This window comes from Pleurodeles waltl, chromosome 8 (genome assembly GCF_031143425.1).
Source record: "Pleurodeles waltl isolate 20211129_DDA chromosome 8, aPleWal1.hap1.20221129, whole genome shotgun sequence".
In the NCBI taxonomy this organism is placed as follows: Eukaryota; Metazoa; Chordata; class Amphibia; order Caudata; family Salamandridae; genus Pleurodeles; species Pleurodeles waltl.
Window position 1 is genome coordinate 398,839,532 of NC_090447.1, and position 22,611 is coordinate 398,862,142.

Consider the following 22,611-nt stretch of genomic DNA (forward strand, 5'->3'; position numbering starts at 1 on the left):
TGACTCCTGACTGCAAATTCGCCTCCACATGCAGGAGCATCAATAGGGCAGGTAAGCACCTCAGGGGTGGGGGCTTGGGCTTGGAAGGGGGGATCCCTGGGTTAAGTCTGGGGGGTTAGTCTTAGATTTTGATTGTGGGGGAGGGGGATTGGATTTTGAGGTAGAATTAGGGACCTTAGGCTTTGTAGGGGATGGTTTCTTTGCAGAGGGAGGTGCATGTACACTACTAGGAGGGTCATGGGAGGGCTAGGAGGTGGAAGGTCTGGGTTGAGGCAGGGAGATGGCGCTTAGGGGCATCATGGGGTTGGACAGGAGCAGGGAACAGGTCAAGGCTGGCAAGGAAAACGTTTTTTAGGTACATGGGGGTGGTCATAGGTAGAAGGTTTAGGAGTGGAAGTGGACTGAGTGGTTGTAGGAGGTGTTAGTGTGCTCAACGTGGATGCATGTTTGTGCAATGTGTGTGTAGGGTGGGTGTATGTTGGATGGGTGAGTGAAGGCGTTTATGTTTTTTGGGAGGAGGGAGAAGAGATGCAGGGAGATGGTATGCAAGATGTGCGAGGGCGTTGGCTGCAGGTAAGGTGGATGTGCTGCACATGGTCATGAAGGTTGTCGTGGCGAGTGCAGATGCGACTGTGATGGAGGAGGTGATGGGGGAGACAGTGTAGGGAGTGGCTGTTGTTGTGTCTGCAGGTGTGTGTTGACTGTGTGCATGCTTGTGGTGTGTCCTGGGGTGCCTGTGTTTGTCCTAGCGTACCTTGTCTGTTATAGTGGGTGAATGCTGATCTGTATGTGTGCTCTGGATGGGTGAGGAGGGAGGGGTGGTGGATTGGGCACAGATAGCTGGGGGGGGACGGAAGATGAAGGGACATTGGCTGCTGTCAAAGAGGAGGCCAGAGCCTGAAACAGTCTCTGCAGGCCAGCCAAGGCACTGTGCATGCCTTTCAAGGTAGGCATTACTTTGTTGCATCTGGGATGGAATTTACGATGGTTGACTGACCTCAGGAGGTCAACAGCCTCCTTATTGAGGGCAGCAGGGCTGACTGGGGCAGGGGCAGAGGTGCCTTCGGTGAATGAGACGCCCACTTCCTGGGTAAGCAGGCAAGGGCAACTGGGTGGGGAGCTACAGGGAGCCCAGTGCTGGTAAGGGGGGTGGCGGACAAGGATGGTGCTGGGATGGTCCCAGATGGGTCCACCACTGCCAGGGAGCATTCATCAGAGGAGGAATCCGAAGATGATGTAGCTGTACCAGTTTCCCCGTGGTGCTCCCCTTGCCCTCCGTCCCACTGGTCCCTTCGGCTTTGGTGGACTCTGCCTCCTGGGTCCCCTGGGGTGCAGCTTCCCCACTCGCCGGTGCCTCTTCTCTTTCGCCTGATGATGGTGATGCACACAAGGATAGAAGAGGACAGGGAGGGAGGGTGGGAGAGAAAGAAAGGGTCGTAAGGGTCAATACCTACCCATCTAGTACACATACCAACGTGTAATCTACTCCTCCATGATGTACAGAAGTACATTGACAATGCAATGATTTCACAGTAGAAGTTCCCTACTCACAGGACTTATTATCCAATATCAGCCCTAACTAGATGACATTGGCTATCTAAAGCAGACTCTGGGATAAGGAATTAAGGTTTGGAAATCACTCAACATAGGAGTATGTCTAAATGTAACTGGACAAGGAGGTATAGCACCAACATATGACTGCTTGAATGGTGTTTAAAAGCTAACTAACACCACTTCTATACAGTGGAAGTTATAGCCATGACTATAATCTTATATAATGTACACACACCTCATTAGTACCTACGTAATCTAACTGACACAATAGAGGCCCATACAATTGATGTTAAACAGTCTGTACTCACCCCGTTGTGGCTGCTGCGCTGCCCTCAAGTGCCCATTTATCTCGGGTAGACCGCCGCCAATATGTGGGCCATTGGTGGGGGTCAGGGTCCGACGTTGGGAGAATGTCCCTAGCTGGGCCTCCGTCGTCTTTCAGGCCCATCGTCTCAGGTCCTCCACCGCTTTCTGCAGTGGGTGCTCCGTTGGCTATGGACCCCCAGGGTATGCACTTTCTTGGAGATGGCTCTCCATAATCCCTTTTTCTGATGGGCGCTGACCTGCACATGGGAGACCCAAACAAAAGGAGATATTCATGTAGAGTTACAGTACACCTACAGCAGTGGCCTACACAAAGCATGCACAGCACATGCTCATTCAGAGTCCACAATATGCTATTATCATTCATACAACACAACCCCAGCAGTCAATCATGCCATGTCAATATTCACACACTTTCGCCATCAAACACCATCCTAGTTAATAAGTATTCCACTTTGTACTGACCTGTTTATCTGGAGCCCCATACAACTGTACATACAGGGGTAGGACCCCTTCCACCAGTTTCTCCAGTTCCTCCGGGGTGAAGGCTGGTGCCCTATCTCCTGCAGGACGTGCCATTGTGGCTTCCAGATACAGAACACAGCAGGTAACTCATTGGAGGTCTTGCTTGCTCGAGGGTCAGAAGTCAAGTAAGCTGGGCTATAGAAAATGGCAGTCAAGGCCGCAACAGTCATGACCCTCCCCGCCGGCAGTGATCATCATTGGCCCCAGTTTCCCATAGACATCAATGTCAACCAATGAGGAGTTGCACTGCGGTTCTGACCGCCTCCCGCCATGAATACTAACGCCAGCACAATGAGGTCACTTCTATCTGTCCTCTGCATGCAGGAGAGGCGGCTGCCATTTAACGTATCTTTAAGATATCTACGTCATCCTAGTGCATCATAGCTTGATGTTAATCACTAGTTGCTTGATGTAAGATGTCAATTCATGTGAACTCACTAGTGAAGTGAGTGTTACCTGCCAATATTTCTGATGTATTATCTTTTTATTATGTGGACGTCTGATAATTGAATCCGACTAAGGGACGAGTTTACTATGTCTAACTTCCAGCTCTGTACAGGCCCCTTGTGACACGTATAGCAATGGAATTGACAGCTAGGATGTCAAAGTTGTGTAGTTTGTTTTCCTGTGTCACGTTTCAAATACCTTACATAACTTGTCCTGTTTTCCACTTCTACAGTGTACTTTAGTAACAACAGTGTAAAAGATGTCCTGACATTTGTTCTGTCCTATGCCTAGATACTGTCCAATAGGGAGATTGAGAAATGCACCGACCTACCGACCCCTAGTCGACCTTGCTACCATGGAAGACAGACACATTATCAGACATCTATCGTCTGAACGTTCAGACCATCAGGGAACTGTGTAGGCAGTGGGAGCCGGAACTCCTTCCAGCCATATGTAATCTCTATGTGATCCCACCAACAGTGCAGGTGTTATCTGTCCTGCATTACCTCACCTCAGGATCTTTTCAGGTGACAGTGGGACTAGCTGCAGGAATGTCACAGCTGATGTTCAGTGTAGTGTTACAGGATGTACTGGATGCCTTACTCAGGCACTTGAATAGCTACAACAGGTTCCCACAATGTGCTGATGTGTACACTGTGAAGCCTGCCTTTTATGACTTTGCACATGTTCCACATGTAATAGGGGCTATTCATGCACCCTCATCACTTTGGTTGCTCCCAAGGCCAATGAGCAAGTCTACAGGAACATGAAGAATCACTATTTGATCAATGTGCAGGTGGTGTGTCTTGTCGTCCAATACATATCCCATGTGACAGCAAAGTTTCAGGGATCTGTACATGATTCTTACATCTTGAGGAACAGCAGTGTCCCACAAATTATGTCATGACTACAGAGAGAGAGAGGGCCTGGATCATTGGTAAGTGTACCACTGTCTATGTCTAACGTCTATGCTACTTTACTTCACTATCAGCTCTGTGCCTCTCATAGTTCCCTAATGATTTGTACCTTTGTGCACACAGGGGACTCCAGGTACCCAAACATGCCCTGGATACTGATATGAGTGAGGTACCCTACAGCAAATGGGGAGGACAGTTACAATGAGGCCCATGGCCAAACAAGGCGTGTAATTGAGAGGACATTTGGGCTACTGAAAGCAAGATTCCTTGTGTTTTGCATCAGGGGATATGAGTGCACTACATCCATCTGTCTATGTTATGCATTTTGATGGGATGCTGATTTATCATCAGGGGAGGTGTAACTGCCATACTGTCAAAGCCATGTGGTACTTGCTGTTAGCATGGCATGACTTCAGCAAAGGGTTCCCCATGTTGCATGGTTTCAAGACTGCAGTTTGGATGTCAATAGTCTGGCCTAATCCTATCACATAACAGTCCACCTACCCATCCACACTGTTCCCAAATCTGATGTCTGGTACCTACCTGTTTTAGACATTGCAAGATAGGTTTTCTGTTGGTGATGTTAGCTATGAGGAATTGTTCCTTTACTTTGCATGTGTGTGACCTCCCCACTGCACCATGATTCCTGTGTATTGCATTATGTCCTGTATGTGTATTGGATGGGCAACATGGGAGACATCATTGAAGCTTTACCCTATCTTAATCTATTTTCAGGTCAGATATGTGGTTCCACTCTGCTTTCTGACATGACTGTTGGTACCCTTGGCATAGGATAACAGTACAGGAAGGATGTCATGATGTTCCTGCCACTTCTGTCCATCTGTCAGACTTATTGACACATATATGTGCATTTCAATTAATACCTTTCACAATAAATGGTACTGATGACAATGATGGCACGTAAGAGCTGAAATGTGTTTATTGTGATTCAAAGTGCATTTGCTGGGAAGTGACCCCACATGGGGTTTTGAAATCATCAGAGTAGGTGGCCCAACTGTTGGTTTCACAGGTCTAATCTCCAAGGGCCATTGGAAAATTGAGTTTTGGCAGTGGACAGTAAACTGGGTGTCTCAGTAGCATACAAGGCAGAATGTTCAGGAGAGAGAGAGCACTTCCTGGTGGTGTTTTTGGTCTTGTGCTCAGGTCCTGCAGGATGCCTGGACTACCTCATTTGCGTGGGGGATCCTCTGCTGCAGGGGCAGGCGTGCTACTAGCCTGTGGGTCCTCTGGCTGGCCCTCCATTGCGGTAGTTGTGGCAGATATAGATGGCACAGGCGTTGCTTGGCTACTGGTAGGGGCCTGCTGGTGGGTGGAGGATGCACGCAGGATGCTGGTACGTTTAGTGAGCACCCCACAAATGGAGGCCATGGTGGTGGTGTGTGCCGGCCTCCTGGTGGTATTCCCAGTGCAGCCTCGGGTTCCTCTGCAAAGTTGTCAGTATTTGACCCATGCTGTTGCTGGTATGCTCCCAGGACTCTGGAGATGGCCTCCTGGCCAGTCGTGAACTGTTGGTGCCTCACCGCTTGACCCACAGTTGCCCTCCCACTGCCTCTTGCCCCCGGTGCTTGTGACCCTGGCAAAGTGTGCTCACGCCCACTGACACCAGGACCTTCATCATCTTGGATGTTTGGGGGGACTCAGGTCCGTGTACTGTGGGGCACACTACAGATTGATCTGTCCTTGGGACACAGGTTTGGGGAGGAGGGGTTTCCTGTGCTGTAGTGGCCACAGAGATGGGGGACTCAGATGTGGGCAAGGTGAGGCTGGTGGTAGTGGAATGACCTGTCATCCAGGATGGGCCAAGTGAGGCGTCCCTTTCCAGTTTTCCAGAGTTGTAGTCCTCAATTGGGACTAATTCCAGGGGCTGACTGTCTGTCTCTGGCATCCTCTGCTGGGTGGCAGTAGTAGGGATATCTATAGATGGAGAGGAAGTGTGTTACATTGTTGAAATGTACTTGTTGTTCACATGGTTGTTTGCAATCATAGCCTTGACATGCTTCCCAGTGATGGCAATGACAGCTGATTGTCCACTGGCAATGTTTAAGGGCTGACGGATAGTGCTATTGTATGCTTGTAGTTTAGAAGGTTGTGGTCATCAATGCTGTCATTGTCGTGTACTAGTGAGCAGTCTAAGTATCCTGTAGGTGAAGGGGGTGACATGGTTATACGTGCAGGTGTCCTAATGTGGAGTGGAATTAGCAGTTATACAAGTGTGGCGAGTATTGTCTTGTAGTAGTTGTAGTACTTGCTACAGTGGGAGATATCTGTGCACTTGGTGGGCCTGAGTGGGATTAGTGGTAGAGGGGAGGTGTGGCATGCAAGTGAGGGAATTGGGTTCTGGGTGGATTGGTGCACGTAAGGGTTCTGTGAAGGGGTGTAATAGTGGTGGAGGTAAATGCTGTGCAGGAGTACATGGTGCCCAGGGAGTGTTTTTGACTTACCAGAGTCCAGTCCTCCTGGTATTCCAGTGAGGCCCTCTGGGTGCAGGATGGCCAAGACCTTCTCCCACAATGATAACTCTGGTGGAGGAGTTGGGGGTCCACGGCCAGTCTTGTTTATTGCTATCTAGTGGCTTGCCACCATGGACCGGACCTTTCCCCCGTAGGTTTGTTCCACCTCTTCCTGATGTGCTCCCTTGTGCATGGATGGTTTCCCACTGAGTTCACCCTGCCAACGATCCTCTGCCATAACACCATTTTCCTGGCTATGGATGTATGCTGGGCCTGTGCTCCGAACAGTTGTGGCTCCATACTGATGATTTCGTCTACCATGACCGTCAACTCCTCGTCTGTGAATCATGGGTGTTTCTGTCATGACATGGTGGATGTGTTGTGGGTGGTGGTGTATGTAATGTGCAGGAGTGTGGGGTGTGTTGTTTGGTGAGATGTGGGGTTATGTGGTTTATTGTACTTGTGGTATGTGGTGGCTGTTTGCAGTGGCAATGTGTTTGTTGTGTGCAGGGGTGCAGTTGTGTAGTGTTTGCTGCATGTTAGGTGTGGTGGTGCCTATGGTATCCAGGTGCAGTGTCTTCTGTTTGTGCGTTCTTCCCTTTCTCTGTGAAAAAATCAGGATGCAAGGGGTTGTGGGTATGTGTGGGGGGGTGTTTTATAGTGCTGTGATCAGGTTTGTGGGTTTTGTGTATGTGTGTCAGGTGTGGGGTATTCGTACTGTTCATTGTGGTGTTGTGTTGTGATGGAGTTGAGTTTTTGACCACAGCAGTTTGGACCGCCAGTGGCTTACTGCCATGCAAAGACCACTGTGCTGATTTGTGGGTCGTAATTTGGAAGGTGGGATGTTGTTGGCGCGGCGGTGTGGTTGATGGGACCACCGTCGTTCAGCCTGGCGGTGTCAGATTTGTGGCTGTTTTTGGCAGCCTTCAGTTTCTGACTCGTAATACAGCTGTTGTGGTACGACCAACACTGGCAGTCTTTTGGCACTTGCCGCCACGGTGGTCTTCTAAAAAGATCGCCAAACTCGTAATGAGGGCCTGAGTATTAAGATGAAGATAGGTATTTTATCTCCATGGTATCAGCGTAATCAGCTGACATTGCCTTTTCAGCTAAAGTGCGTCTGACGTAGGGTCAAGGTTTTCTGTTTTTTCACAGTATGTATATAGATTGCAGTGTATGAAAAAAGCCTAACCTGTATCTATACATACAGCTTGTAGTGATATAGTAGGAAGGTCCTAGAGAGGCTGAAAGTAACCGACTAAATTATTAAAAAGTGAAGGATCGGAATGCTTGAATAAAATTCAGCCACTGGTAATCACTCATATTACTCAGGCTGCATCCTAGTCCATAGTTATTTTGCACACCATGTCATCGCAGTTTGGAGCCAGCTGTATGCAAATCAGTCTTGACCCTGCTCCAAATGGAACAGTCCTGTCTGATCTGCCAAGCAAGGCTCTCCCTTAACCAGAACACAAGCAACCCAGGACCGGTTTTGTCCTAGTTATGGGTTCATCAGCCACTTACAGCTTGATTGCAGTAACACTGTGTGCACAGGACCCGCGTCTGGGCATACCCATCCCACCAAGGACGACACACTCAAGTATACAAAAAAATGATTGATGGAATGGTTGAATTAATCTCAGCCACCAGTAATTACTTGGGCTGCATCCCAATCCATCATTATTTTGCACATCATGTCACCTCCGGTGGTAACAATGGTGGCATTTTCTGGTCCTGGACAGGCAAAGATTCCCACACTGAACCTTACTGGAGCACAGATAGGTGCACACTGGCTTGCCTTTCAATCAATCAATAGTTTATTTGGTCCAGATTTGGACCATTTGAGAAGTTAAAAGTGATCATACATACAAAAGGATAGAAGCCATAAACCATCGCATAATAAAAAAATTAAAAAAAGACATTAGCCTTTGGCACACCTGGAACGTATCCTTTCCTTGTGCATTCTCAGGGTTACTGGTGTTAGCCCTCTGTGGCTGTGGTTAGGAATGTTGGCTGAGAAAAGGAACGTTCTCCACCACAAATGAGCCTAGATAAAGCCAGGCCTGAAAAACATGGAAAAAGTAAGTAGAGCCCAGAAACTCTGAGCTCTAAGAGCTTTCTGAGAATTAAAACAAAATGATACAAATAGGCAATAATTTCAACAAAAGGAAGCCTAATTAACATAAGAAAGCGACCGTGAAAGTTTCATATAATAAAAAGTTAATACAACGAAGAAATGCAGTGGAACCAGAGTCTCCAAAAATACAACGAAGACAATAAATGTTGAAGAAAATAAAACTTAAATGCTACACAGTAGCATGGAGAAACACAACTCAAACATAAGAATCGTAGATTTCCGTCAATATTGATCCTCTGCACTTACGCTTGAGGATTGTACTCTGAATAAACAATCCATATGAGTAAGAGCAGCAGATTTCTGTATTTACATTGGAAGCTCTTTTTCACTGAAACCCCTTCCTCTATATCCCAAGAATTCTGAGTCTGTTTTCTTCCATACTACATAACAACTCACTTCTTACTTGTTCAGAAGCAGTTTTATGTGCCTTGCTAGGGTTGATAAACGTCATACAAAATGTTTGTGAACAAGCTCGGTTTGTGGGGTTATGTGTAGCTTATAACCAATCCCGTACCCTGGATAAACACCTCTTCCAACCCAAACCCAAATGTAGTACTACATGGAATCTGAAATATAATCTAATTTTCTGCAGCTCTATACATTTTCATCTGCCGACAACAGTTTCTGAAGCACAATTGAATGTTTCCGATCCCCCATCATTTTTCAAGATCTGTGTGTTGAATAGGGAACAGCATTCTCCCGATTCTTGTAGGTTCCCTACAGCAAAGCTCTTTATTCAGCACCTGCAGATTTCCCCTTTGTCTTCCATTGCCTTCTGGCAACTTCTTCAAGCTATTGGTTGCCCAAGGAGGACATAAAATAAAATCCCACCACAAGGCTCACTGATGCCACCCTTGGATCGAGAGGTGCTATGTTAAAACCTTTGGGCTGAATCACGTCATTTTAAGACCCAGGCTTGGTCAGTTCAGAGAACATCCAAAACTTCAGATAAAGTTGAAGAGCCTTACACTCCACTTTTCAGTGGTTATTAAATTATATTATTCTGTGCTTGGAAATAATTGTGCAGAATGCAATTGATATTGTACTTTTCCTTTCACACTTTTTAAAAATCAGTGCAACTAAATTTAAAAATTAAAAACAATAAAAATTGCAGGCTATACAATATGTAATGTATACACTATGAGATGTTAGTTGAAAAATAGCCTGCCGAGTGTGTTGAAAATTTGTGGAAGTAAAAAAAAAATACACCATGCTTTCCCTCCCTTTTTCAACAGGCGTCTCTTTGAAAATCACACCACAGTAATGGCCACATGATTGTCCGTTTTATCCTATCAGGTCATTTAGCCTCTCTGGAACCGAAAAAAAAAATCTACAGCTCATAATCCTCATAAAATCACATGAGATAACTCATCTGAATGAATTAAATTAAAGTTTGTAACACATTTACTTGTTATCTCTTGAAAGACGTGTCTTTTATTACTCTTGTTTTTACTAAACAATACAGAAATTCAAATCACAAAATATAAACCTTGACTGAGCCGCGTTTCATAAACTACATTAAATTGTGTAATATAAAGCATTCTTTGCTTGCGTTTGCTACTTAACTCAGCCAAACCTGGTGAATAATTTGGTAATCCCCTATTGCCTAATTCGTGTGGTTCTGATCTGTGTGACCTGTATAAAAAGATTAGCCCTGCACGTTATTACCTCTAAATTTATGTAGAGGTTGGAGCGAGAGAGTGAGAGGAAAAGTAAGATAAACAAGTTACTTGCCTTTGGTGACGTTCTTGATGGTGAATAGTCTAGCTAACTTTAGATTCCTCACCTTTATAATATTCCCAGGAGCCAGACTGGATCCAGAGATTTTTCAGTAATGCTCTCCATGTGCCAGTAGGCCTCATAGTGACTTCATACAGCCCCGAAAGTGAAGGTGCAGAGACGCATTTAACCTTCACCCCTGTGCTGGCAGTTTCTTAATTTTTCTCCTTCCTTGCCCTCCGACATGGACACTTCGAACAAATTGGAAGCAATATTGTGCCAAAATCTAACTTTGAACTTTAATATGATGGACAGAACAGGGAGGTGGGAGGGCAGTGAGGAATCTGTGTTTAGAGAGAGTGCCCACGAGGAAATGCGTTACTGAAGGTATCCACCTTGCTAGAGTCCTCTTTTGCACGATGTTGCCTTTCTTGGTCCCAGTGAACCTCACAAAGAGCTGATTGTCCACACTATGGTCTCAAATGGTCAATGTAGTGAATCTGTGCTCTGCCAGAGCAACAAAATGGTGCCAGGGTAATCGATTGATGACATGAAAGGGCGATGCCACCTTCAGCAGGAAGGAAGCCGAAGTACTAATTTGTCTGGGGAAGTAAGTGGTGTAGGTAGATTGCTCAGAGAGTGTCTGTGGGTGACTCGTGCAGCACGCAGAAGTAATGGTGATAAGATAAACTACCTTGGTTATCAAGAGCCATAGTGTGTAACTGTGCATAGACTTGATTGGTGTTCACACAACGAACATCAGGATTAGATTCGGGTTCCACTTCGGCATGGCAAATGGCTTTAGAAGGGACAAATGCAGCAGGCTCTTCTAAAAATGCATCGCAAACATAAAATTAAAAAGAGAAGGTTGATCAGGCAAACAAAAAGACTGAAAGGGCCACAAGTAACCCTTATCTGTACCTACTGCAAGGCCAAGAATAAAATGAACAATACATCGAAATGTGTGGCCTGCAGAGGGTCAGGAATACTGACCCCACACCAGACCACAAACCCTTACTAGCATCCATAGCAGCTGGACATTGTGGATGGGCTGCTGGCTGCAAGAATAATATCTACCACTTCAGGTTGTAGATTAACTGTTGCCACTCATTATCCATGCATAGAAGTAGATTGCGAATAACCCTCTCCTGCTGCTGAGATAGAAAGCCATACCGAATGTAGAGTCAGATCGGAGGACAAATACTCAGACTTAGGAGCTTTGGGGACTGCAATCTTCTGGTCCAGTCCAGGGCTATTAAGATGACAACGACTTGGTCTGTTTTGACTTTCCTCAGAACTCAAAGCAGGAGGGATATGACGAGAACATGTAGGGGAGTCCTCAGTCCCATTGCAGACAGAATGTGTCTACCACTGACCTTATTGGAAGAAACATTAGTGCACAGAAGCTTTGACATTGCACATTTTCAGCAGTGGGGAACAGATCAAGCCAGGGCATGACTCACAGGCTCAAAATGCCCTGTACCACCTCAGGATTGAGACCCAACGCATGGTCCACCTCTGAAGCCTGCTCAGCTTATCTGCTATGGTGTTCAAGGATGCACAAAGTGGATGGCTATCAAAAATATTTTCAGCTGGCCTTGCCAGTTCCAGAGGACCCCACTGAGTCCTGCTTGAAACCTTAGGCTCCATTGTAAGGCCCACATTTTACTTTTGATAAAAGGGAGAAGAAATATGCATGAAGCCAGGAGCCAATGAAGCCTCAGAACCATCCTCACTGAGACCTAGGAGTGAGCAAGAAACCTTGGGAACATATCCTGGATGTCCTGGACTGGCTGTGATACTGGAAAGGCTGGATAGTCCTCTGCATAGAGCTTAGATGGGACTTCTTGATAGAAAATGCCAAGGAGATCAAGAAATCATTTGTTGTCTGGAGGTGATTTGTGACTGACTATGGCTAGCCTACCTTGAGCATCTAGTCATTGAGATGATGGAAATTATGTATTCCCGACCTCCAAAGATGAGTCACAACCTTGGCAACACGTTTATAAATACCAAAGGTGGTTAAGGTAAGAATGAAGGGCAACATGGCACATTGGAAGTGTTCCAGCCCTACGGGGAACTGCAGGAGTGGGAATATGAAAATACACATCTTGTAAGTCCAAGGGCACCATTTAGTCCCCTGAGCCAGAGAAAGCATGTTTTATTTTGTCCTTCAGAAAAGCATTTAATGGCAGGACGTACAGTATATCCTTGAGGCATCTGTCCTTCTTCGATACAAGGAACTAGCACAAATAGAATCCCTTGACCCTCTCTGAGCCCAGCTCACCCTCTATGGCCAGCACTAAATTGGTGTCTTTCTTTGATAGAGGTGTGGTCTGTTGAAAATCGCTCTGTGTGGGAGGATTAAGAGGTGGAGATGAAATGAAAGGAAAGACAGTGCTTAGCCCCTTTGAACAATTTATAAAACACTTCGTCCTGACGTGACAAATTAGCCAATCTGCTGCCCTCACGCTACTATAGCAAAAGAGGCACTTTCTTCCATTGGTTGACCAGGTGGTGAGTCCCGCTCTGTCTCTGTATCTAGCCCACTGGAAGTTTGCAAGACTAAGTACAGCCTCTGATCAGAGTAGCAAAGGGGCAGCATATGGCCCACATCCTCTTCAGTGTTGTGCGGGACATTTGGTATGCCCTAGACCATATCACATTCAGAGCCAAAGAGGGCCTGTATCCTCTGATAGCACTGGTGTTGAAGGAGACACCGAGGCTAAAGGACTCCTGTCTGCGCCTTAGTTATTTCATAGCGCCAGGGCGATGTTCGTTCATGGTAAGCCACCAGCATTGTGATTGGGTCCAGAAGTAGCATCAGCATTGACACAGAAGGAACTGGTGTGCACCCTGGGGCATGGGTGGAAGTCTGAGCTGGCTTCAGTACAGGCCTGGGAATTGTACCCAAGAGGGTAGTCAGCTTCGGGGGAGGGCCTGCCAGTGGAAGTCTAACTGGGGACCTCTGCAGTTCTGTGCCCAAGGCACACCAGAGAGAGCTGATAACATCTAGAAAGGTCATTGATGTCCCAGGAAATTCGGGGTGTACTGGGACCTAAGGGTAGATGGCATTTTCTGACACAGTATTCTAAACTAAAGCAATATAAAAAAATAACATGGCAATAGATTTCTAAAACCTAACTTAAATCATTTCTCATTAGTTAACTGAAGAGCAGAAAACAAATATAGGATACAGTAATTGTATCCAACGACTATTACTGTAGTTTATAATCATCAAATTGCATCAGTGCACTATCACAGTTGCCGTTAGATACATGTCCACATCACCCTTTTCCTTACACACAAAACTGTCATACAGTGTTCTTACACACAAAAATGCACGAGAAGATGATGGTAGGGAAATTGTGGTAGAGGTAATGGTGAAGGGGATAGTGGAGAAGGGGGTCGTATTGGCTGTACTAGTGGTGTTAATAATAGTGGTGGCAGTAGTGGTAACAGTTGCAGTAGCAGTGAACCATTAGATTGCCAAAATCTCAAATGGTTATCCAGCAGCAATGCATAATATTTTGCAAAATATGACCTACCTATCATTAAAACTGATGGCATCACCACTTAGGCTATGTCATTCTTTAGTGACAAGCCTTTAGATCTGAAGACAGCAGGCTTAAACTGATCATCATTTCACACAGGAACAGAAGCAGGACTATAATGAAGGCTTCCTTGCTACCCCAACTCTCCATTATAGTCCTGTGTTTGTTTCTCTGTGAATAGTAAAGAACACAGTATTATAATGAAGTCTTCATTAAAGCCACACATTCATATTTCTATATGAAACACAGATCACATGGCAAGGAAGAATTCATTATAGACCTGATGTTGTTGGTATGTCACGGAAACAAAGGTGGGGCTATTATTAACACTCAGACACACAAAAGATGATGAGAGGGCTGAATGGGGCTCTTAAGTTAGGTGTAGCTTATTTCCAATGATATAGTGAGCATGGGAACCACATCTAGGCATACGGTTGACCATTTAGGGTGTTAAATCAAACACACAAAAGACAGAGGGAGGAATGCTTGCAATAAGCCTAAACTGGCATACGCTTGGGGTAAGCTTCCAACCCATCATCCTTTTGCCCACCAGGCCATCTCAGTTTGGACCCAGCCATTTTCAAATCAGTCTTGTCCATCCTCCGGAAGGAACAGTCCAGCCTAATTCCCACACAAGAATATCCCTGAATAGCAACACAAGCAACCCAAGACTGGTTTTGTTCTGCTTGGGCCTCTTCAGTCGGACGTAGCTTGGTTTTATGACACAGTCAGCACCTGACTCACATGTGGGTAAATTCTTGGCCACTAAGGGCGTTTCATCAAACACACAAAAGGTGGTGGAAGGAATGCTTGCAATAAGTGTAACCACAGGCAGTCGCTTGGGTAGCATTACAACCCATTATTCTTTTGCCCAACATACCTCCTCAGTTTGGACCCAGCCATAGGCAAATCAGTCTTGACCCTGCTCCAGTAGGAACAGTCCACTCCGAACTGCCAGTCCAGGTCCTCCCTGAACTAATACACAATCAACCCAACACTCATTTATTGGTCAGGTTGTAGCTTGGTACAAGTGGCAGAGTAAGCACAGTTTTATAATGAAGACTCACTAGTCAGGCTTCCTTTCACATAGAAGCAAACACAGGACTGCAATGAAATTTGCCCTCCTTCATTGTATTCTGATTATTTTCCCCGCAGTTAACATGTGACCGAAAGTGTGGTGGTTGAGTGTATTTTAGGCATGTAAAATAGTGCCTTACGGATTGCATGGACTTGCTTCGGAAGAGAAGGAATGATACACTAGACAGCCATTAGCCATTAGCATTAGGTGAAAGATTCAAACTCCTCTGAGCTGATTCAAGATGCCATTAACAAAGTCTCAATGCATTGTCTGAAGGGGGCTGACCCAAAACCCACTCTTTCTATATTCGAAACAGTAGAGCTAGTGGATAGCTGAGCTGTCAATTCAGGGCACAATATTAGAAAGTATAAACATCTAGATCGTACCATAACATGTAAATCTTAATCTTAAAGAGAGATTGCTATAATGTCTAAAAATAATTTCTGCTTTTTCCATTAACAGGAAAAGGCAACACAACTGTCTGTGCAGAGTTTAACTTCTATTTAGATCCAGAAGCAGCCCAGATTGTGCTGAATGAATTCACATGCCCCACCTACATCGCTGCCTTGGACTTTGCGTATAAACACGCCTTGAGTAAGGTAAGAACATGAGAATCAATCTAACTATTGATTGTGAATGCATTAGCCTACCACTGTTTTGTTTAACTATCTGCATTTTAAGGTTTTGATGCACATTTGCATTGGTGGAAAAATCAGAAGTTTCCTCTTGGGGGTTTCATCCTTCACTAGGGGCGTATTTCCAACGTTCCAGGCATTTGCAAAGATTCCAAACAGCGTTTCCGAAATTCAGTGACTTCCTTGAAGAACCCTAATGGATAACATTCACCTATGTAGGCCTTCCACCACCTGGAAATGTCTGCTTGCATAAATATTCATTACTGTGTTGTAACTTTTTTTTTACTCCATTTGGAAATTATTTCCTCTTAGAGGTTCTCTTCTGCAAACCCACAAGTGAGTATGGGATTAATGCTTCCCTCTTCTTACCATGAAATTGCGCTTGTTCTTGTCTTTGACAGGGAGAAAATGAACATAATGTTCCAGCGAGGGAATCTCCCTCCAAGGCTAACTTACTAGTGTACGGGTGTTCATATTCTTTTTCAGGGTATCCCTGCAAAAATTCCGCCATACTGGTAGAATTGTCGCATTCCAAAAGTAAAATTGCATCAGTTTGCTCGTTACAATCAAGGTTGGCTATTTATTTTCAGAAAGGGATGTTTTTAGACGCCTAAGAACAGCTGAATTTAGTGGTGTACAATGCCTTATGAGTGAACTGAGCGCAGCTGAGATGTTGGAGGGATTGAAGAGGCTTCAGTACCGGTACCGATACTCTAGTAAGTAAAAGTACCCACATTCTTCCTGCAAATTCACTACAAGCATTGGCAATGCCAAGGTCTGGCCTTGGCTATCTGGTGTCGTAGTTAAATTGTTTTTTTATTGCAAGCATAAGTTACGAAAATAAAAATGCTACCACCTAAATGTGGAAGCCGTATTCTAGCAATAAACATGTAATTTACAACAAAAATTAACCATCACTTCCATCTTCAATAGGTTAATACGGGGTGCTTCCGCAGGACATGCAAAGAAAGCCTTTCTAATTTAATGCACATCACAAGAAAGTATTATTTGTGCTGCAAACAAAATGCACTGTTGGCTTTGAATTACAGTTAAACACATAAGAGTTGCAATAAAAAGTGAAAAAGATAAAGAAAGGAAAATAACGTACTGGCAAAGTAAAGTATTGACCCACTCGGCCCAGTACGGAAGTGCTGTTCTTTTTAGGCAGATGTTCACATGTGATCAGGCAAAAGGCCACCATTTGCATGCAAGAGTGGCTGAAGTGGTTGACCCATCGTTGCATGCTGGGTTGAGCTGAAGCAAAGAGTGATTGAGAGTTGAATAAAACATGGATGAAGAAGTTGACCCAAGTTCCATCCAAGTATGTGTGTGAATGTATTTCTTATTTAGGATATTTTTTCCTAATACATGCTGCTGGAGAGACATCAAAGCTGTCTCTAGCATAGAAATATTAGCTGTCCAGCTAGCTAAATCATTCCAAATGAAATCCAGAAAATGACAGTCGACTTTATACTTGCTATGATCACTACTTGCTTTTTTTCCTCGAGGCTAACTTTTTCTACATGTAGTTTCCTTCATATATACTTTATTCGACCATGGGTCATAAAAGTTACATATTAAATTGTACAAAAAAGGTACGTTTGCTTCATTATGCTTTTACACTGGCTAAAAATAATAAGGTTTAGAATAAGAAAAGCTTCTATAGGCAATGGCCTACTATAATCCACCATTATTCCCGATACATAGCTTAACATTTAGATAACAGGGTTTCTGAGACGTCTACTTCATAACGTTAAAATAGTACAAATATTTAAAAGCTCTTAAAACAATATGAGGTGGTTTCAAATACAAATTTCCCAGGTGGTATCATCATCAAGATAAATACAAACTACAAACTATCCGACCCAAGATTTAAAGATTTAAAGTGCTAATTTGATGTTACATAGTAATACAATTCCTTAATAATTTAGATGGCATACTTTAACAAAGAGAGCCTACTACCGGCATAATCATTTGGCAAGTTTAAGCACTGTCAAGTCATTAAGACACGAGCACAGTGTGATAAAAAGCTTATATAATAACTTAAAATGGTTATCGGATTCATGTTAAAATGGCACGAGTACCAGACAGGTGCATAAAAAATACCTCTTTGTGGCTAATACTAGTGTTAAAATGGCAGAAACACATGATGATTACCTACATAATGTCTAAAAAATCTATTCCAAGCCCTGTCCAAACCACATGGTCAATAATTCGTCATCATCTTCATATCAACTTAGTTCATCAATGACCATAAAAGCACATAAAACAAAATATAATAATTCTTAAGTGAATAAATAAATACATGTCTGTAAATAGGTGTAAAAACATTAAAACAATAACTTGAATTGCACATATGACTCTAAATCTTACCTATATAGAGATAAGACCTTAAATAACTTTTTGGAGATGGCAATGTATGCGCCAAGCTGTTGCTAAATACTTGCTTACTGAAAGAATTACGTCAGCTGAATTATGGCTTTTTAGAACCCGTAGAGCCAAAGAGCAATTCTTGAATCCCATGTCCCTGCAAATCTTGCGGATCCATTTTGTTCGCGGAATCGCATAGGCTGGGCAGAAGAACATGAAATGCTCAATGGTTTCAAAAATACTGCCACAGGCAGGGCATATATCGGGAAGATTAATCGACCCCCACCTATGAATCAGTGACATCAGGGGCAGAGAGCCAAAACGAAACCTTGCATATAAGCTCTTGCCTTGCAAATCCGGTATAACATCCAAATAGAGTTCAAACTTTGGGGACCATTTAATATCAGTAAAGGAATTAGTTAAGCGACCATGGGATTTATGGGTTATGTAGTTGTCCTTAACGTAAGACCAATAGGTTAACTTTAAAACATTTTTGTGCCGTCTCTCTAATTTATGGGGATTTTCCCAATAGTCACCCAGACCCAAAAGCCGGAGCCAATGGGCCACATGGCGAATCCAGGGAAGAGTATTAGCGTTTTGGCATTTCAATAAATCGAGTAATGCGGTCTTATATATATCTAGTTCGGGGGTTATCCATAACCTGATCCAATAAAGGAGAGGTCTTAGAGTAGCTAGATCTGCTACTCGGCTTAACCCCAGATCTAGAAATAATGGAAGCAAGGGTGTGGTGCGTGGACATGCAATTAAAGCCCTTGCAAAGTTGTTTTCCCCCACACTGATCTTATTGCAGTTAGCGTAACCCCATACCTCCGCTCCGTACAGGGCTGCACTTTGAGCCTTAGCTGTATAAATTGTTATTGCTGGGGAAACAACCTTTGTAAAGGAGCTTTGATAGAAACGCAATATGGATGAGGCTCTGTGTTGAAGGAGCCCTGCACTTTTTGTAATCTGCTCTTCCCATAGTAGTTTACTGGTTAACCTAACTCCCAGGTAATCTATAGAGCTTCCTTCCTTCAACGGTACTCCCTCAATATGAATGAAACATCTTTTCCTAGGTCCCTTGGATAACACCATCAATTTGGTTTTGTTAATGTTAACCTCCAACCCATGATCGCTACAGAATTGGTTAAACCGGTCAACAAGGGTTTGCAACCCCATTGGTGTCTTAGAAATGAGGAGTGAATCATCGGCAAAGAGCAAGATAGGGATTTTTTGTGTATTCAGGGAAGGGGCATCATTCTGGCCTATGGACACAGCCTTTACTACTTCGTTGATAAATATGGTAAACAGTAGGGGGGCTAACACGCAACCTTGGCGAACTCCTCTTCTGATTGGGATCCGTTCTGTCAGTTCGCCTTGTTCACCCCACCTCACTTGGGCATAAGTGTTCTCATGTAGTCGTTTTAACAGGAGTAATAGATCCTCTGGGATTCCCAATCTACCCAGCACTTCCCATAGTTTGGCTCTTGGGACCAAATCAAAAGCCGATCGCAGGTCTATAAATACCACATACAGGCATTGTTTGGCCATAAGTACATATTTCCAATGCAATGTGGCCAATCGAAAGACCTGGTCTATCGTGCTTGTTTTTGCACGAAACCCTGCCTGTAAATGGGAAAGGATTTGGTACTCCTCAACCCAATTGATTAGCCTCTGCAAAATTTGTTTAGCAAAGATCTTTTGTAGGTTGTCTATAAGGCTAATTGGCCTATAGTTAGCTGGGAGATTAGCATTCCCTTTTTTATAAATGGGTATGATCTCTGCCCCCTTCCATGTACCTGGAATTTTCCCCCCTGCCGCTATACTATTTGAGATGGCATTAATATACCAGGACCAGATATGTGGTTCCGATCTATAAAGGTCTCCAGGAAGCTTATCTGGTCCAGGTGCTTTGCCAGGTTTTAGGCTATTTATAGCCTCAAGGGTCTCTTCTATTTTAAAGATGAGGCAACGCTCAGGGACACACTGAGACTCCACTTGGAGGGCCATGCTGGAATTTGATTCCAACAATTCTGTTGGAGAGTGGACCACATTGGTGTCCATTGGGCCCTCTGGTAGGGCATAGAGAGTAGTAAAATGCTCTACCCAGCTTTCTGGTTGAATATGGTTGCTGGGACAACTGTTACCTCCATTTTCTCTTTTAGACAGAAGCTCCCAGAAACGCTTGTTATTCTTCTCTCTGGAAGCATCTAATAATTCCTGCCACAGGGAATCCTCCCACTGCTTTTTTGCATTAGACAAAGTTACTTTGTATAGGGACCTGGCTTGTTTAATTTCCCCCTGGGAACCAGACATTACTGCAACTCTTAACCCAGACTTAGCCTTTGAGCACCTCTCATCAAACCATCCCTTGCGTGCCCCTTTCCCTTCATGTGGCTTTGACCGCCTTGTTTTATAAAAAAAAAACCGTAGTTGAGTATTCATGTTGTCATGTATTTTGAGAATCGGAATGTTCCCCACAGCCTGGTCTTCATACTCAGCCAAACTATTTAAAAAAATCTGATATATTGCTCTAATATGGTGAGGGTTGGACACCACTTTTGGCCATGTAATCTTGGTGAATTTATTATTCCAACAAGGTGGCGGAATAATTGTGACATGGTTATTAAGTGTTCTCCTGAACATTTCTCCAGAAAGAGTAAGGAGCAAGGGGAAATGGTCACTATCACATCTTACTTCTACTTTCATATCTACCAATTGGGGCCACAACCTAACATCGACAAAGAAGTAATCAATAGTGCTTGTCGACATGCCCCTTTTAAAAGTAGGTGCGCTGTTCATATCGGATGGAGTTCTGCCATTACAGGCCCTAAGGCCATGATTTAAACATAATGTGGCTAATTGCATGGCCACCCGAGATTTTTTGCAAGGCTGGGTAATAGATAGTTGTGGGATCCCCCACTGCTCATCTTCTTCATCAGTTAAACCACTTGTGAGAATAGAAGGCTCGAAGGTACAGTTAAAATCTCCAGCTATGATTAGAATAGTTGAGGGGTGGAGGCTGCCTACAAATTCAGACAGAATAGCCAGGGTATGGGACTCGGAGCCATTTGGGACCGATCGTATATAAGCATTAACAATAACAATTGATAATCTTCTGTTAAACGTAATACACATGGCTTTTAGATCTACAGAATCAATTCCCAAAAGCTTATAGTCACACTGCAAATTCTTGTTAACAAGTAATAAGAGCCCACCTTTTGCCCGGCCCCTCCCCTTCTCTGGAGGTATAGCAGGTGCACTAAATGAGAGAAATCCATCTATATTGGTGGCATCCTCCGCCCAAGTTTCCTGAAACAAACATATGTCTATTTTTTTAATAAAAGAGGCCCATTCACCATCATCTAATTTCTTTGCCAGGCCGGCAACATTCCATGACATAAGTTCTAACGTACATTTATCTTGGTTTGTCACCACGATTGTGCATCCAGCGTCTACCGCGCTCGGGTCATTACTACAAGTGTTTGATGATGATGCTTTGTCATCCCCCGTAAAATGTAAGGCCTTGGAGCAGGCCGTCACATTAGTTACTAGTTCAGTAGTCAGTCATACAGGATTAGGCAACGGCCTGGGATTAACTTCCTTTCGTGCAGCACCTCCGCAGGAATTAATTAAACCATCAGATCCTGCCGGTCCCATGGCTGGTCCAGTATTTTGTGGGTGTAACATGAGTCTAATTCCCTCCCTGGTTGTTGCATTATCCAAGTGGGTACGACAATCAAAGTCCATTAATTGTGTCACCATATACTTGTCTTCAAAATAGATAGTTATTATGTCAAGATTGGTCCCTGTGATGCTGCTTCTCTTGGCCGATATTATGTCAGAACGAATAACAGAGAGACAACTTCGTCGGGAACGTATCCAATGTATGACTTTGTTGATCAAGGAAGCTTGATTCTCAGCTAACCCTGGCGATAGTTTTGGAACATTAGTCAAATAGATTTTATTTGTTCCCTGACTTATAAGCAGGTCATGTTCTTTATTAACTATACTCTCAATATTGTATCGGGAGAGAGTGATGTTGTTAGAGGGAGTCTTATGTGACTTGTTAGGGGTTTGTGTAAAGCTGGAATCTTGGACAGTTTCCGGTGGGTCGGATTTACTAGTCCTACCTCTGGCCCTGTCACTAGTAAGATTACTTGACCAACTACCTTGACGGTCTCTGTGCCTAGGTACATTTGTAGACCTCCTTCTGGGCCTCATATTGTCAATATTGGGATCACAGCGGTAATCTTCCCTCCCTTGAAGAGCTGTCCCCCCTCTAATGGGGAGACAACAATGGTCCCTTAACTCCGTCCCCATTGATGGGGCAGATAATGGGAAGGCTTCTTCCCCCCCTGACCTCCCCACAGACTTTACAAAACCCGGCACAAGCACGGTTGCTCTTCATAAGATCTATTAGTACTAAAACCAATCCCTTAACTTCATCGACTCTCTGAAGAACTGTAGCCAGGTTGTCTCTACTAGCTGCTGGTTCTTTGCCTTCCGACTCGAGCTGGGGGATCGGTGGAATAACACTAGGGTTGGGTTTTCCAACTACTGGCTTGCACTTGGGCACACTCGTGGGCACGGACGAATCCTCTATTACCAATAGAGGTTCAAAGCGATTAGTACAGAATAAGCTAGGGACCACCTTGATCACCGGGGTCAGTGGTAGAAGGGTTGGTGTATGTGGTACATGTGGGAGACCCAGCTGGGATACTGGAGGACTCGCTATGTTATAAGTGGGTATCGGGAAGGGGCCCCTACAATTATGCGGGCCCCCGTCTCCATCAACCCCTATTATAGTATCTGTAGGATCCCTTGACCCCTTCTTTTTAAATAACTCTGGGATTTTCCTATCCTTAGGGGGACCTCTC

The 22,611-nt window shown here is 44.3% G+C and overlaps 1 protein-coding gene across 2 annotated transcripts in view; it reads left to right on the forward strand.

Moving 5' to 3' along the window:
- Positions 1–22,611, forward strand: part of LOC138249981 (inosine-uridine preferring nucleoside hydrolase-like) — a 169,863-nt gene that overhangs the window by 121,661 nt on the left and 25,591 nt on the right. For both annotated transcript variants that reach the window (XM_069204264.1, XM_069204265.1), the window contains one exon: positions 15,189–15,325. In XM_069204264.1, the coding sequence (XP_069060365.1) occupies positions 15,189–15,325 (137 nt within the window). The remainder of the gene's footprint in view (positions 1–15,188; positions 15,326–22,611) is intronic.